We start from the raw sequence: 17,386 nt of genomic DNA on the forward strand, positions 1-17,386 counted from the left end.
CAACGCCGTCTCATCTTCATGCTTCAACATCCTACGCATGCTCAAAAAAATCTTCCCTGGACCCCCACCAAAACAAGAAAGACAGTCACCCACGCACTGGTCACCAGCCGATTGGATTATGGAAATACCCTTTACGCCGGGACCAGAGCCAAACTACAGAAAAAACTCCAACGCATCCAAAACGCCTCAGCCAGACTCATACTGGACATTCCCCGTCATGCTCACATTTCCGGTCACTTGAAGGATCTCCACTGGCTCCCCGTCAAAAAGAGAATAACGTTCTGTCTCCTCACCCACGCACACAAGGCCCTCTATGACCTAGGACCCGAATGCCTCAACACACGACTGTCCTTCTACACACCCACCTGCCAACTACGATCATCCAATCAAGCCCTCGCCGCAATTCCGCACATCCACAGATCCACCATGGGAGGAAGATCCTTCTCCTACTTAGCGGCCAAAACCTGGAATTCTCTCCCCACTCACCTCCGACTTACAAAGAACAACCTCTCCTTCAGAAAGCAACTAAAAACCTGGCTATTCGATAAGTAATGCACCCACCCTCCCTCAAGCGCCTTGAGACCCTCTGGGTGAGTAGTGCGCTATACAAATTCCTGAACTTGAACTTGAACTTGGGTACCCACAACACCCAGGGGAGCTTTGCTAGGAGACCGCAAACACAAATAGCCCAGAGAACTTAAGTATGCACCCTGACAGGATAGCAATACATAGCCCAAAAGGAACTGACCTAATACCTAATACTGACGTCCTACAGCTACCACCGGCATCCTCCCCATATGTGGTAGTGTTAACTGGAGTCCCGACTCTAAAAAGAGAACAAAAAGAAACTTGGTCTAATCTACGAAACAAAACAGTGGATTGGCCTACAAAATTAAAACAATCCCATCCAGTAATACCAGTGATATTTTGATGGTTCGTAGAGTCGGATGGTTGGGTGATTCTCCAAAGAACATTAGAGGAGACTGTGTGGTGATAAATTTTAGACGCCTGCAGTTAGCTAGGAAAATATTAGAGTTTCGGGATGAGATCCACCCTCAAAGTACGTGCATTAGTACCCTATCATTGGGCTATTTCTATAAACCAGTTGTTGGAAGTAACAGCAGTAGTTTGGTTCCTCATGTTCTACTAGCAAATAGATTTGATGGTTTATCATCATTGGACTATTTAGACTGACTAAGTGGTACAAGTGCTTCTGTTTTTCCCTTGTAAATCACTGTAAGGTATCATACCACTATCAGAATGTACAGATAACACCTATTCCACAGGGGACAAATGAGTCAGTTAGAGGGTGGGGACTAGAGATTGCCCCGCCCCCACAAATATCTAGCTCTGAATCACAAATAGGACATACAGAAGTTACTAATGTATCAATAAATTTGGATGTGCATGTGGATTCTGAACTACTGGGAACAAGTAGGAATCTGGAAGTGAAGCTCACCTCTTGGAATATAGCAGGTCTCAATAATAATTTATTGGATATGATATGGAGTGATTATATAGATCAGAGTGATATAATCCTCCTACAGGAGTCCTGGTCATTGGAAATCCCTCACAGATTGGGTATTAAAACATTTAGTGTGAATGCTATCCCCTCTGTTAGAGGGAGACCATCAGGGGGTTTGGTAATTTGGATAGGGATTACCCTTGAAATCGATATTATTCCATTGTATATCCAGTCCCAGGATTTTCTGGGAGTAAAAATTGTTACACGAGATAATAAGGACCTATATCTAATTAATATTTATAATAGGATAAAGTACACCCAACAAAGAATTGTTGGCAATAGAGCAACTTGACTCTTTTTTAGACACAATAGGGCCCATGTCGCGGATCATTGTTGGTGGCGACTTTAATTACAAATTTGAACCGATATTGGGCTTTGATAATCTTTTTGCAGAGCAAGACATGGCAATTAACATTTCGACCATAGATAGCAGCAGGGAGGTAAAGTGTACTGTTGCAGCGGTATAAATCTTAAAGCTTACTGCAGGACATGACCTGAGAGCATGTAATGGGCGTCTGCCGTCAGATAGACCCACGGCATTTACATTTTTTAGAGGTAGCTAACAAAGCCAGATAGCTTTTATAGTGGTTTAAATAAGCTTGTGGCATTATGCCATTGATTTCAACATTTATCCCAGAATGGAGAGCGATCATTATCCCTTACAACTGATATTAGAATCCCAGCTTTTTAAGTCTATTATATCTGGGACTGAAGGGAATGATTTAGCTGCCTGTGAGCTCCTAACAAGTAATAATAGAAGAGCCCTGAAATGACCTTATATTCTAGCCAAAGATGCAGTGATGAAAAATATTTATAATACCTTCGCTGACATTGTTACACCACTCCAAGATTTCTCAGTAGGGGAATGTCGCATATTGGATATGTACAACAATTTGGTAGATGCAATGACCTCGTTTTTAAGCAACATCTACAAAGAGAAAAACTGTAGGAAACCCCTGGTACAACAAAGACTGCAGACTAGCTAAGACTACCCTAATTAGGGCAATTAAATGCAAGAACATAGTAGAAATAAGGGAGAGAAGGCATAAATATAATAGAATGCTTGTAGAACCAAAAAAAGCCTGGGATGATGATATTTGGACTGACTTAATTACTGCAGCAAAGCCCAAAGACCAGGCCGCCTTCTGGAGTCTAATAGCGAGGGGGAATAAGACAGGAAGGACTGCTAAAGACCTTTTTCTAGATGAAAATACTTGGGTGGAACACTTTTCTCGTCTGTATTCTGATAACATTGGTGAATCTCCTACCACAGAAAAAGAATTGGATTTTGCAGCAAAGGCCGCTGATATGCACTTTAGCTTAGAAGAGACCATAAAAGCAGTACAGGCCATTAAATCAGGGAAGGCTCCTGGGCCTGACAAAATTCAAGGAGATTTATTGAAGCATGACATGGAAGTCTGTGGTCCGTACGTACATTTCTTATGTAATTCAATAGTTGCAGGTACGCCAATTCCTGATACATAGAAATGGGCAAAGATTGTGACAATTTTTTAAAAGGGTAATCGCTATGATCCGGCAAATTATTGCCCAATTAGTTTAATTGATATTTTACAGATAGTTTTCGCTAGGCACATTTTAAATAGTCTATTAGAATGGATGGATGAGGCAGATATATTATCTTTTTTGTTTTGTTTTTTTTAGACCCCCTACATTAATAGTACATATCCTAATGTCTGACATTATTGACAAAGTTGCTTTTCCTACAATGTCTGTTATCCATGAATCTAATACTAACTAAAGTCATACTCATTTCCATCTCAACATTTTTCTTTTTTTTACACCACCCTTTCACCCCCTCGACCCCCTCCCCCATTCCCTCTCCCTCTCCCTCTCCCTCCCCTTGCCACGCTCACAGACGGAGCTTCTCCCCTCCCACCCCCCTTTTTCAGAGGCGCTCAGACCCATGGTCTGTGCACGTGATGGTTCGCAGCCCTGATTGAGGAGATTAACACCTATAACCCATCTTTAATACATATGACCCCACAAAGCCCGCCACCTTATTCAATGCACACCAGCCCACACTGTGTTACTGAATTTAAATTTGACCTAAGCTTGACAAGGCATCCCTTTTGCCTATAGATTAATCACATCACATCTATTGTACAGGACATTGTACAGGACATTTCTAAACACCCTGCGACATCAGAAATTCTTTGGCCTTTACTTCGGAGGAGAAATATAATGTTCTTCCAACCTTAATTATTTTCAACTGAGCAGGATTTATCAGGTATGCCTGCATACCCTTGTCCTGAAACGGTTTTATCATCTGCCGTAGTCTCCAGCGTCTCTCTACCGTGACATGACAAAAGTCAGGGCGAACAAAGAAAGAATAACCATCAACATTCTTTTTTTTGTCAGGTCTCGCCCTCTCTGAGATTGCTTGCCTCAAGTTAAAGTTACTAAGAAAAATTAAAATTGCTCTGGGCTTGTCTCCCTCTTTAGCATTCTTGTGGATTTTGGCAGGAATACGGTGTGCCCTCTGAACCTCCCTAGACCAATCCCAATCCTTCAGTTCAGTGAAGGCATGTTCGAATAATTTGACCACGAAGTCTTTCATGTCTGTATCTTCTGATCCTTCAGGTATTCCCAATATGCGCAGGTTGTTCTGTCGCGATCTGTTCTCCAGTGCCTCCAATTTCCATAGTATATCTGTTAGCTGCTCTCCTTGTAAATCTGCCTTGCTAGACTCCGCCGCTGACTCAGCTTCAGTTGAAACAACTCTCTCTTCCAAATTATTAACCCGTTCTCCCAGGTTCACACACACCTTAGTCAGCTTCCTCACCACTCCTTGCATTTTTCTGACTGCCGCCTGAGATTTGCGACTTTCCTGTCGTGCTTCTTCCCTGTGTGCTATTATTTCCTGGTGTATCACTTCCAGGAGAGACATTTGTGCCGCTTCCCCTCCGGGACTATCCTGGATTGAGTTGGCCGTCGGCTGTTCTCGTTTTTGACAGTGTATTTTCGCGCCTGCCGTGGATTTCACCGCGGTTATCGGGGGACTAAAATCATCCTGCTCCAAATCGCTGTCTGTATCTGAGCCACTGGCCTCTTGCCCCAGGCTATCATCCTCTTCCTCCGACCATTCACCGCCCTCTGAAACTAAAAAGAATGCTTCACTGGGGGCTTCTTTTTTGTCGCTTGTGTCTACCCCAGCCTCTTCCTCCAATATCTCTTCTAACACCCGGGGTATTACCAACACATTGTCCTCAGCTTCTCCTGCTGGTTCGCCTGCTGAATCCGTTCCCCCTTTCCTGCACTCCTCTATGCTTCCGGAGATATTCGGCTGAGCAGATGTATCTGATCCATTTTGGGGTACCCCCCCTGTATTATTGGGGCTCCCATCCTCATCAGTCCTTGCCATCGCCTCACTATTAGAGTCGTTAGAATCCTTCGTTTTTACTAATTTTTGAAAAATGTCAGATATTGGGGTGGTGCCCTGAGTGTCTAGGTTACCTTTACTACCTCCTTGTTGATTAGCCGTTTTTTTAACAGGGGAAACTTGCTTCTTCCTCTTATTGCCCTCTAATTCCCTATCTGCCATTAAATCCGCTTGTTCAGCTGCAGCCTTCCTTCTTGCGGCAGCTTTGGCGCTTGCACTGATCTTAGGAGCCATGATTTCTCTCCTCCTTTCCACGAGCCCAAACTGCTCCTTACCGTCTGTCGTACTGCCCAACTTCCTTTCCTCTGTGTTTAGGTCTGCAGGGGACTCAAGGGCGTTCAGTATTCTCTCCCCAGCACTTTGGTGAGAACACGCTTGCAGACTTGACTGTAGCTCTGACTGCCGAGGTTCCCCTGGCCAGAGCTGTCTCCTCCGCTGCGGGCTCCGTCCACTCCGGGGGCTTCGTGAACTCCACGCTGTTTGTTTGGCGAACTCCCCTCCGTCTGCAACCTCCACAAGCAGTCCCACACCTGCCACGCCTCTCAACCTCCGAGCCATCTGCAGCAGATTCAGAAGCAGCCGCTTGAGCGGCCGGCGGCAAGTAAGTCGCATCCGGCGGTGTCAGCTTTCCTTTTAGCGTTTATTGAATTGAGCTCTTGCTGCACCTCCCGTCTCCCGCTTCGCTAAAAACTCCGTTTCTCCATACTCCGTGGCTCCATGGTGCGGGTCTGCGGAGTCATGCAGCTTTACTCCGGCATCTCCTCAATCGAGCTGCTTCCCGGCCGTCCTACGCGGCCGCCATCTTGCCTCTCGTCGGAATTTGTGATGAATTGTCAGTCAGTCAAATCCATCTTTTTCGAGGCAGATATATTATCAAAGTATCAAGCAGGGTTTAGAGTCAAAACAAGTACCATTGATCAAGTGTTTAGATTCACATGTATTTGTTGGAAATATATGGTCCTCAGGAAGGGCAGTCTATATATTGCCTTCGTAGATCTAAGGGCAGCCTTGGAACTGGTTCCCCGGGGCCTATTGTGGGACTCATTCAAACATACCGGGATCCCAGAAGAACTACGCCTGCAATTGATTAGGCTCCATGTAGGAAACTACGCAAGAGAAGGGGTGTAAGACAGGGGTGCGTGTTGGCAACCAAACTCTTCTCACTGTATGTAAACGATATCCCCAAATACCTAGAAAGTTGTAAACATGATTCTCCACAACTCAGGGCGAAATTATTCCAGCATTATTATTTGCTGATGATACATTTTAATTTCGCAAACTCCCAAGGGATTTCAATGTCTAGTGGACTCTTTTAATACTTATTGCACTACGAAGGGCCTTGAAATGAATCCAAGTAAAACCAAATATATGTTGATAAACCCACACAAATCATTCAAGAAGAATTTAGTTTTAAACAACCAAAAATTGGAATATGTGGAAAGTTTTAACTTTAGGAATTACCCTGGATAGCAAACTGTCATGGAAGGGGCAATTAGAAAAAAAGGATAATGTTGCTCCAAAATTCACTGCCAATATTGAAAAAACATGGGGCCAGTTTTTCTAAGGCTGTTTCTCCTGCTTTGGAAGTTTTTAAGTTCAAAGCTCAATCAGCCGCGCTCTACAGGGCAGAGATTTGGGGGCCATATTGTAAAAAGAATTTTGAACGGGAAGAAAATAACTTCTTCCGGAAATTATTAAAACTCCCAACTAGAACGCCCTTAATCCCAGTACTGATGGACCTTAATATTAAATATACTGATCATCATGCAGTGCTAAGACCACTACTATTTTGGATCAGGATTTGATCAACTCCTGAGCTGTCTCACTACAGAGAAGACCTGGAGTAGATCTTGAAGATAAGTCGAAGTAAGGACATTCCCTGGCTAAAACATGTTATATTGTGGATGAAGAAGTTAGGCCTTTCCCAATATTGGGAGGATCCATTACAGTTGACGTCATCTTGTAAGCAACATTTAAAGTCTATTTTTTGGACCTACATGATTAACAACATGTTACATAGTTCGTCTGTTGGGTCCTTAACTCTGAAATGTATAGCTTATAAAGATGTTGCTCAATTCAAACCTTTTTTGGACGAGGTAGGTCCCCCGCTAACAAAATCTCTATTTCTGCTGTTTAGATATGGGGTTTTACAAATAAATGCAAACATATCTAGATGGGACAGAACCAAGGTGGATAGCAGATATGATTTGTGCTCCCTATGTACAAAAGAGGTTAAAGAAAATGATGTGCTTATACTCTTCTTCTGTCCTGCAAATAAATAAGCCGGGGGACGATGGATTAGGTGCCTCTGTAGGAATTTGGGTGTTAGAAGTTGTAGTGAGGCCGAATGCATATTGAAGACTGACACCTCACAACTAGTCGTCTTCTGTGTAAGTAGGTTTCTATTTAATGTATACCTGATAAGGAAGAAAGTTGGGTTAAAGCTCTAGAGTCAAAAGTTTTTATTCCTATATCAAATGCTAAGTAGAAGAGTTATTGCACCTGCACTTTCCAAACTGGTTAAGTTTATTATGATTAATGTCTCATCTCCTTTTGAGATCTTTTTAAATTTTTGATTGCATAACTTTTAACACGATATAGAATGCTTAGTTTTAAATGTTTTTTAAAATGTATTTATGATAATAGATAGGTTTTATGGCTTATTTGGAACAGATCGTATACATTGTACATCAATTGCTGCCCTTTTCGTTCTGTACCCCAACTTTTGGAATAATTGGTATTGTAAAATTGCATTTTTAATGTATCTTTTATGATTATAATTGACCGAAATAAAGATTGATGAAGTAAACCCAAAAAGGTCTCCAAAGGAATAGTGGGAATCAAAGTCAGCTGAGGCGACAATCCACGGATATTGAGAACATTTACGGGAGTAGCAAAGGTCAGAATACTAGCCTTAATGGTAGTGATTTTCTCCATAAAATATGAATTGAGAGATTCACAGAGGGGTTGTGAAGGGATTGGTTTCAGTACAATTCTGTCAGGTTTAGAAAGCTCATTGACTATTTAGAAGATTTCTTTAGATTTGCTAGCTGTTTTTAAGACTTTATTAGAGAAATATTCAGTTTTGGTTTTTCAGCAGGCTGGTGTAAGTGTTCTTATCAGCTACATGGTAGTGAAGTCTCCATCTGCGTTCTGCTTGTCTCAGTGTCAGCTTCTTAGTTTTAGGATCAGCAGAGAACCACCGCTGTGCATCATGAGGTCTGAAGGTTTTTGTAAGCTTGAGAGGGGCAACACGCTCACATGTGGACTCAAGCCATAACTTGAGGTTTGCAGCCTGTGTGTGAGTCGGCTCTGAGACAGACAGGGCCATAGCGGTTAAAAGAGAACACAGATGGTCAATATTGGTACTTCTCCAATTTCTAGACTTACAGTTTTAAGTCTGTTGGGTTTTAGTGGGGAGAACGTCAGCGGGGGTAAGAAAAATGAGGTGGTGATCCGATCAAGTACACAGGAAAATCAAAAGGGGCGGAATCATCAAATTAGCTGTCCAGACCTGATCTAAAGTGTGTCCCTTGATATGAGTAGGTTCCTGCATATGTTGGGTGCAGTTCATTCCGGACAGAAGATCTTTCAGCTCTATAGAGCTGGTACTCTCCAGTTCGTCTTGCCAATAATTAAAATCACCAATAATGAGAAGTCTAGCGTGAATGATGGCCAAATGGGAAATCATTTCACCCAGAGTCTGGGGAAGGTAGGCATATAGCAAGGGGGTCTGTAAAAAAGAGCGCAGGTGAAAGATGACTGGGGGATTCCAATTTAAAAACTAAACTGTCGACAGAGGGCAAAACCTTAAACTCTAATATCTTAAACCGATGATCCTTAAGGAGGATAGCTTCCACCCCACTTTCCCTGGGGGGCAGTTAGCTTGCCGGATGTAGAAATTATCTGACACAGCTGCCAAGATATCAGGGGTGGACTCTTCAGTAAGCCAAGTTTCCGTAAGGAGAAGTAGACCAGGCTTTTCAGACTGTAGAAGTTGAAAGATCTCAAGCTGATGCTTCACCATGGACCGTGTGTTCAGGTAAATGATTGAAAAACCCATTTTTTCCTGGCTATTATGGGTATTAAGGGCATGCAGTGTAGTGGGTGGGGCGGAAATAGAGTTAGATAGAATTTCAGGGAAAGCAGCTCTATGTAAGGATACTTGACTCATTTAAACTGAGGCGGATATGGTCAGCTCCATCATGGTTCCCATGCTACTCCTTCAACTCCATAGCTGAATATCTCAGCAAATGTGCATAATTTTTGGCCCCTGGACTCATATGGCCATGGACAGGTGCAGGCTGGCTTGCCTTTTGCGTGTCTTCGGCGCGCCGACGGCCGGGTCCCCATCTGACTAAATACACGTCAGAGCGGGCAGCAGGAAGTGGGGGAAATGCAGGGGGAGGAGTCGCGTCCCCTCTGTTCAATCGGCACAGCAAGCCGTGACGGATCGGGGGACAACGAGCAGGAAATGGCAAGTAAGTATTTAGCAGCAGCTAAGCAACCGTTTTTAGAAAACACAATTACAATTTACAGTTCACTAAAAACTCACAATAAAATGACTGGCAGGCTCAGCCTCCTGGGGCTCACTGCTCTCCACTGCGCGGCCGGGTCCCCTTCTGAGTAAATACACATCAGAGCCAGCAGCAGGAAGGGAGGGAAATGCGTGGGGAGGAATCACGTCCCCTCCGTTCAATCGGCACAGCAAGCCGTGACAGATCAGGGGATAACGAGCAGGATATGTCAAGTATGTATTTAGCAGCAGTTAAGCAACAGTTTTAAAAAAACGCAATTACAATTTACAGTTCACTAAAAGATCGCAATAAAATGACTGGCAGGCTGAGCCTCAGGGCGCTCACTGCTCTCCACTGCGCAGCCGGGTCCCCTTCTAACTAAATGTACGTCAGAGCCGGCAGCGGGAAGGGAGGGAAATGCGGGGGGAGGAGTCACGTCCCCTCCGTTCATTCGGCACAGCAAGCCATGACGGATCGGGGGACAACATGCAGGAAATGCCAAGTAAGTATTTAGCAGCAGTTAAGCAACAGTTTTAAAAAAACACAATTACAATTTACAGTTCACTAAAAGATCGCAATAAAATGACTGGTAGGCTCAGCCTCATGGCGCTCACTGCTCTCCTATTAGCATCAATAGGAGACTCCTGGTCACCAGTGGTGCTGGAACATTTTTCAGAGTGTGGGTGCTGGCCACTGACTTCATATTACTAGTCATAGTGACTTTAAAATACCAAAGTGGTATATGAATTCCCAAGTGAACTAAATTAATTGAACTTATTCAGCGAAAGAGTGGGGGTGCTACTTTGGTGCCCAGTGGTGAATTTTCAAGCACACCTTACAAATGTACAGCTAAATTGTAGTAGTGTAGTATCATTTATATAGAGCACAATCTTAATCAAAATGGTCTCTCTGTGTAATTAAATTATCAGAAATAACTACTAGACTGTAAACTCAGTTTTGATTTGGATACAGTAATGTCTTAATTGTTCTTCACATGGGGTGAACCACTGTGCCAACAAAATTTGATACTATGCTATGAATCTTCTATTCCAGATGAACAGGTTATCTCAGTCTCAATCTCCACCTCAGGTGATGACCTGTCATCTGAAACAGTCCACCTGAATGGTGCCACCTTTGTTAAGGTCATATGCAACATCTTATGTGCTCTTCATCAAACAAGTTGCACATCCTTCACCCACATAGTATGGCATGCTTCTTCATCGTGCTTTCCCTTCTAGCACTGGAGAAAGAAACAGTGGTGCTTTAATGCACATCCTTTGCCCGCCATCGCTACCCTTATATAGGTATCCTACCATTTATGTCTTCAATCCAAAAACGAGGGGTAAAAATTAGAAAGGTCACTTGTGTTTATCACTTCAATTTTTGGAACAAGATTTGAATAATTCTTTTGATACGTAAGTCATACTTCGCTGGCCGCCTTGCATGTTTATCTTCCAGTACACTCCGAAAACCTTCCATCTTTTGAAAAAAAAGCATATCTGCAAACAAGACAAGAGCAATGAAGTATTTTTGTCAACTATAGACAACTAGAATGACCGAAGACCCCATTCTATCAGTAAAATGTTTAACTGGCAGTCCTGCTTTGTCCCAATTACCTTGTTTCTTATGAAACACACTGCTCCCATGGGAAATCTTGGAAAATCTTTACAGTAGCCAACCCCCATACTCATCTAGTGGTTTGTGCTGTGTACTAAAGTCCCTACTAGCAGTATCAGATTTCTTGAATCCTTTGAGGAAAAATGGTGACCAATATCAAGCAGTCCTCAAGACTTTCAGTTGCGGTATATTATATGGATGAATCTGCATTTTTGAATTAAAAGACAAGATTAAGTGAAGGACCCTTTTGACATGGTTACCCCCTCTTTTTGCCTGGTACCCCATGCAATTTTTATATCAGTGCACTGGATTCCTGGTAACCATATCCCCAGTGTCAGATCTCTTTCCCTAAATCTGTACAATTTTTCCCCAATTGACAATACCTTTAGCACTCCATATAAGTCCCTAGTAAATGGTACCACAGGTACCTAAGGCTGGCAATACTAAAGAGGGCCCCTAAGGGCTGCAGCATATATTGTGCCACCCTTAGAGAACCCTCAGCACCAACATGCCAATTGCCATTGCAGGCTGCCATGGTGCAGAGAAAAGTAAAAAATGCTAAAAGATCAAAAGAGTGACAGAATGCAGAACAATGTCATACATTCACCCCAGAACACAGATCTGGGCCTAAATCCACCATTGTTTTGTTCACCATGCCATTCCAGTTTGGACCCAGCCATATGCTAATCAGTCTTGACCCTGCGCCCAATGGGAACAGTCCATCCTGAACTGCCAGGCCAGGTCCTTCCTGGACTGGAAACAAGGATCCTAGGACCGGTTTCAATAGAGAAAAGTGATGATACAACATGGCACACCTCCAGGAATTGGCTTGGTAGTTTAGTCTGCCCTGTTCCCATGATGCACTGGGCCAGGGACAGACTGATTTGCATATAGCCAGGTTCTGAGCTGGGATGGGGCAGTGAGATAAATAACGGTGATGGATCAAGCCCTGATCTTTGGACTGGGTAAGAGTGGTCTGCTCAATTCAGACACTCTGTTCATCACCACCCCCTTTTGTAAATCGATTTTGGCCACTATAGGTGTGGCAGGGTATACTCAGACATGAGTCCCTTTCTCACTGCTCCATCAGGATTCAAGCAAGCCGGGCCGAAGAGGCTGTAATGCCAGAAACCGGTCCCCGGTAGCTTGTCTCCTTTCTGGTAAAGAATTGGCTTGGTAGTTTAGTCTGCCCTGTTCCCATGATACACTGGGCCAGGGACAGACTGATTTGCATATAGCCAGGTTCTGAGCTGGGATGGGGCAGTGAGATCAATAACGGTGATGGATCAAGCCCTGATCTTTGGACTGGGTAAGAGTGGTCTGCTCAATTCAGACACTCTGTTCATCACCACCCCCTTTTGTAAAATGACTTCAGACTCAGCATGCAGTATAGGCAAGTCACCCTACAGAAGCCGTTACAACCCTAAGGGAGGGTGCCCTACACTACATGTGAGGACAAATCTGCATGAGCAGATATGCCCCTGTGATGTCTAAGTCGATTTGTAGATACTACATGTGATACTACATGTGAACAGGGAAGCCATTTGGCATCCATGTGCTAGACACTGGCATGCACAAATTCCCCAGCTACATGATGGCTTCACTAAAATAAGAGATGTTTGGTATCAAACATCTTGTATTAATAAAACCACACTGATTCCAGTGACAGATTAAGTAATAGATGCACCTGGAGGGCACCGTAGAGGTGCCCCCGGGAAAACCTACAGACTATTAGTATACTGGCTGACTGGTGTAGACCAGCCTGCCACTACAGACAGTTTTCTGACCCCCTTCCATCTGAGAGCCCACACTCTCTGAGGGCAGAAACAATGCCTGTTCCGGCCGCAGGTGTTGTCACATCCTCCAAGCAGGATGGCTATGAGATCATCATATTAAGGCAGGAGGCTTTAAAGGCCTCTGCCGCCTTTGATATGGAACCCAAGGATTCCTCAGACAGCGGAAATGCCACCCCATGTCCTGGGCCTTAATGCACCAAGACAAGTCGTGGAAATGAACTATACAGGAAGTGTGCCCCCCTCTCGGGCTAGTACCACCCCTAAGGTGGGCTTTCTGAAGTTGACATGACTTTGTGAATTCCACAATCTTAGTTTCGGTGGAATCAGGCTTTCTGGGTGAGGTTTATGCCCACTTTCCACAGGAATTGGTCATATAGAGGGTGTAGACACACTAAAGATCAGAGATCTTTTGGAAAAGACACAACAGGAGAGTTGGGAAGCAGGGAGGATTTACCATTTTAACAATGGATAGAGGATTGGTAATTTATAGAGTGTGGGCGTACCGGTTACCTGTAATGATAGCAAAAGTATTGCAGGCTCTATAATCAGACTGAAGTAGAGTAAGAACTAACACTGCTGGTGGAAATTAGAAATAATCTTCAGAGTTTCTTTCAGGAACTCTGTAAGGAGGATTTGAGATCTAGCCCAGAGATGGTCAGGGAATGGTTTGAGTATATACACTTGTCGTATCTCTCGGGGGAATCTAGGGCAGACTTTGTCAAAGAGGCCATTAAGGGTATTAGCGTTGGGAAAGTGACAGGACCAGATGGGATACCAGGGGAGTTTTATCAACTCTTAAGTGAAGTGATTAGCCCTATTTTAAAAACACTCTTTAAGGATGTATTATTCTTAAGGCAGCCTCCTCCAGTCATAGCATGAGGCATCCATTAAATCAATCTTGAAATCTAACCAAATATCCAAGAAAATGCAAATCAAACCACCCTATTTCATTATGTAACCCAGATTACAAAATTTGTACAGGTATATTGGCAAAAAAGTTTGATCAGATTGCCAGTGAGGTAATTCATCAAGACCATCAGCGTTTTATGAAGGGGCGCCAAATGCATGATCTAACACACTAACTGATCAGGACTGTCGACTTGACTGTTGCTGGAGCCATCTCCTTAGCGATATTGATCTTCAAAGTGGTCTAAGCATTTGACCAGGTGAACTGGGATTATCTATGGCTTTGTTTAGAGAGGTTTGGTGTCTTGAAACTATATGTACAGGCCTTGAGGGCACTATTATGCAAGACCAAAACTAGAGTACTGTTTAATTAGGTTTTAACGTATAGCTTTGCTGTAAATAGAGCAACCTTTCAAGGGTGCCCCTTGTCTCCTGTATTACTTAACTTTTATATTGAGCCTTTGGCCCCAAAAATGAGGGAAGATCATGTCATTACCCCCTATCAGTCTCATGGATACACAAAAAAGTTAGACTTTACGCTGATGATTTGATTTGGTATACGCCAGTACCTAGCTCTGCCCTGGAGAGGTTTGTCAAGTTGGCAAATTAATTTGGCACATAAGGAAGAATCACGAACCTCAGGGAACACTGAAACAGCCTTACAATTGGCTGGGGTCAAGAAAGAAGTTATCAAATGGTACGGACTATTGTGTGAAATGGGCGACCAATTGACACCACCATCCTACATGATCTAGAGCAGATGCTTGCCGAGCAACCAGTTGGAAACCTTATGGCAAGTATCCTTTTGCACTTTTTATAAGGCGGTCAATTCTGATATGCTTAAAAGGAATCACTTGCTTACGTTACACAGACCATACTGGACTCCACAGAAACGTTCGAAATTTCCTGGCATGCCTGAGTGGTCCTGTAAGAAATGTGACAAGACCAGGGTGGATGATCTCCACCTGCTTGTGGAATGTCCGATTTGAAGTCTTTTTGGGAGAAAGTAAGTTAATCTATGGCGGAAATGACCAACAAAATGATCAAGGAAAGCCTTGTCTAGTGTCGTTTGGCATATTCCAAGAGTCAGAAGAAAAGCCCAATAATCAGAAAATAAGAAACCTAATTTTTTCTTTGATAATAATAGCGAGGAATACTATCTGTAGAAAAAGGCTGGATCCTGACACCCCTACACGGAAAGACTGGTTAATGTTAATAAAGAGAGTGTAATTGATGGACTTAGGAAATCAAAGACGAAAGAACAAAGTTGATTTATGGTCCCCGGTGGTCGAATGGTTTCAAGATAGGCTTGGTGAGGTCCTATGATTAAGAACATCCCCTGAGTGCTCTCCTTCCTCTCAGACTGGATCAGAGCAATACCCCAAGACCTGCTGTGAAAAGTAATGGCCCTGTTTCCTGAGCCCTGGTGGGTGAGGAAGCATGCTGCTGGTTATTGCCAATGAGATGGTCAAGTGTGTTTGGCAAGCAGGACTAAAAAAAATAGACAAAAACCCTGCCTGATGCACTAAGTCTCGAAAATCATGACCCAGTGTCCAGTCTACCCAGTTGCCGCTACCTGGTCAGCCCGATTCAGCAGCCCCAGGAAGAGGACCCTGTGCTCCTGAAGGTCAGATCTGCCCTCCCACCAAGTGAGAGGGCTCGAGGACTAACAGGAGCCACACAGAACCAATACCTGGGGTACCGGACCCCTTGCAGCAGGCGAAGACCATGAGAATTCAGTTGAGACATCAGCAGAGCCATCCTGATTTTTGCACCCTCTAACGGCGACACCGACTACTGCGAGGCTTCAGGAAACACAGAGCCCAGCTGATCTTTCTACTCTACACCAGAGCACCCCAACCCAGGTACCGATAAACTGACTGTGCCTCCTTGTTGCCAGGACTCATTTGACCCCAGCCCCTTGTTGGGAGCTCCCAGGCATGTCCCCAAGTATCCCTCTGCAGCAGGTTTCTAGGTGGCCCCCTTTCTTTCTACCAGTGTAACGCACATAGCTATCAACCTGACCAGCACCTCTCCACCCAGATGCCCCAGGACAGGTAACATGTAACTACTGGTGATACTTTGGACCTTGGCCCTCTACGACTCCAAGAGCAGAAGTAAACCCAGAGAAACTGCAAGCAAATAACTGTATGCTATACATGCCTTTTCTACCAAAGGAAGATGCATTTATTGAACATTTTACATACCTGCTAAAATCTATTTTTTTTAAAGTACTTACTTGATAATCAAGTTCTTCGTATCAAAATTTCCATTAAAAAATGACTTCATTTTCTAAATTGGTCCCTTGCTTTATTGTTGAATGTTTGTTTCATTTATTGCCTCTGTGTGTGTCAACAAATGCTTGCACTACCCTGTGATACGCCTATCTGCTCGCCCACACTACCAGAAAAGAGAGCATTAGTATTATCTAATTTAGCCTCTGTGTACCAGTAAGGGATCCACTGGACTCTCTGCACAGCGTACTTCGTTTTAGTACACTGTATGGAGAACCAGCTTCCTACACTGAGTCTTTCTAAAATTATGACTTATCTGTGATAGTGATGTCATGGGGCATGAGGCTGATCTGTAGGAGGTCCTTTTTCATCAGTAGCTTACCTGGCTTCTGAAGATTTAATATTGCCTGATTAGCCCTCTCATGGCTCATCATGTGTTGATGGTGGGATGGGTGTATCTATTTGCTTCTCTGTTGACTTCATTACGAGTCTGGTAGAGCTCGGTCTTTAGGTAGACACACAGGCTGAGGTCAACTCCATCTGCCCCTAGAAGTCCTGAAGGTCTTCTGGGACCTGCAGACCCTCTAGGTGACCCTTCCCAAAATCCACTCACTGACAAACCCATAGTCTCCCCTTTGAAGAGCAAGTAGGTGAGAAAAGGTCAGTGGAGGTGAGTAACACAGTCACGTCCTAAAGAGTAGGTGACCTGGGAGGGTCACAGCAGTTGACAGGGCTGAGGTGGTTTATCCATTTGAAAAGCTCAACTGATCTAGTATAAGCATAGATATGCCCTAACCCTTGCTGGACGCAGTCCTGTTGTGGCTTGCAATCTAGAGGGTATTCCAGGCCTTCTAGTTCCAATAGTTCATTTTTTTCATACAGTACCATAGCCACACATTTTGTGTTTGCACCAATTATATATTTTGTGCTTGTAACACACAGCCTTGGCATAAAACATTACACACCTCTATAAATATCACATATTGCATATTATGAAGCAAACATTTTGTGAAGTAATTAAATTCCTCCTTGAATGGTTTGTTGTGCTTAGGCGTGGTAGAATCTCAATGCTTTGCTTGTTCTCTTTTCTACAGGTGAATGGCCCCTTAGGGAACGAGCTCAATTTGCTGGACATTGAGAGCACTGACAATCCATCTGAGATTCTGGACACCAGACCTGAAGAAAAGGCGAACAATGGAAAAGTGGTAGAATAATGCTTTACAAGTTTTAGGAAAACTATATGTATATGAATTATGATGGATTGAAAAGGTGGTTTTGCCAATGTACAAAAAAACCTAAACAAAAGAAAGATCAATTTGTGATTGTTGAATGAGGAGATTCACATGATCTTTAGTATTAAGTGAAGGTCTCAGACACAGCAACTATTCATT

The 17,386-nt window shown here is 43.6% G+C and overlaps 1 protein-coding gene across 1 annotated transcript in view; it reads left to right on the plus strand.

Annotated features, from left to right (window-relative positions):
- The window catches only part of LOC147674007 (uncharacterized), a 640,165-nt gene that overhangs the window by 287,916 nt on the left and 334,863 nt on the right, over positions 1 to 17,386 (plus strand). Inside the window, exon 13 of the mRNA XM_086945549.1 lies at positions 17,090 to 17,200. Within this exon, the coding sequence (XP_086801675.1) occupies positions 17,090 to 17,200 (111 nt within the window). The remainder of the gene's footprint in view (positions 1 to 17,089; positions 17,201 to 17,386) is intronic.

This window comes from Lissotriton vulgaris, chromosome 12 (assembly GCF_964263255.1).
Source record: "Lissotriton vulgaris chromosome 12, aLisVul1.2, whole genome shotgun sequence".
Classification (NCBI taxonomy): Eukaryota; Metazoa; Chordata; class Amphibia; order Caudata; family Salamandridae; genus Lissotriton; species Lissotriton vulgaris.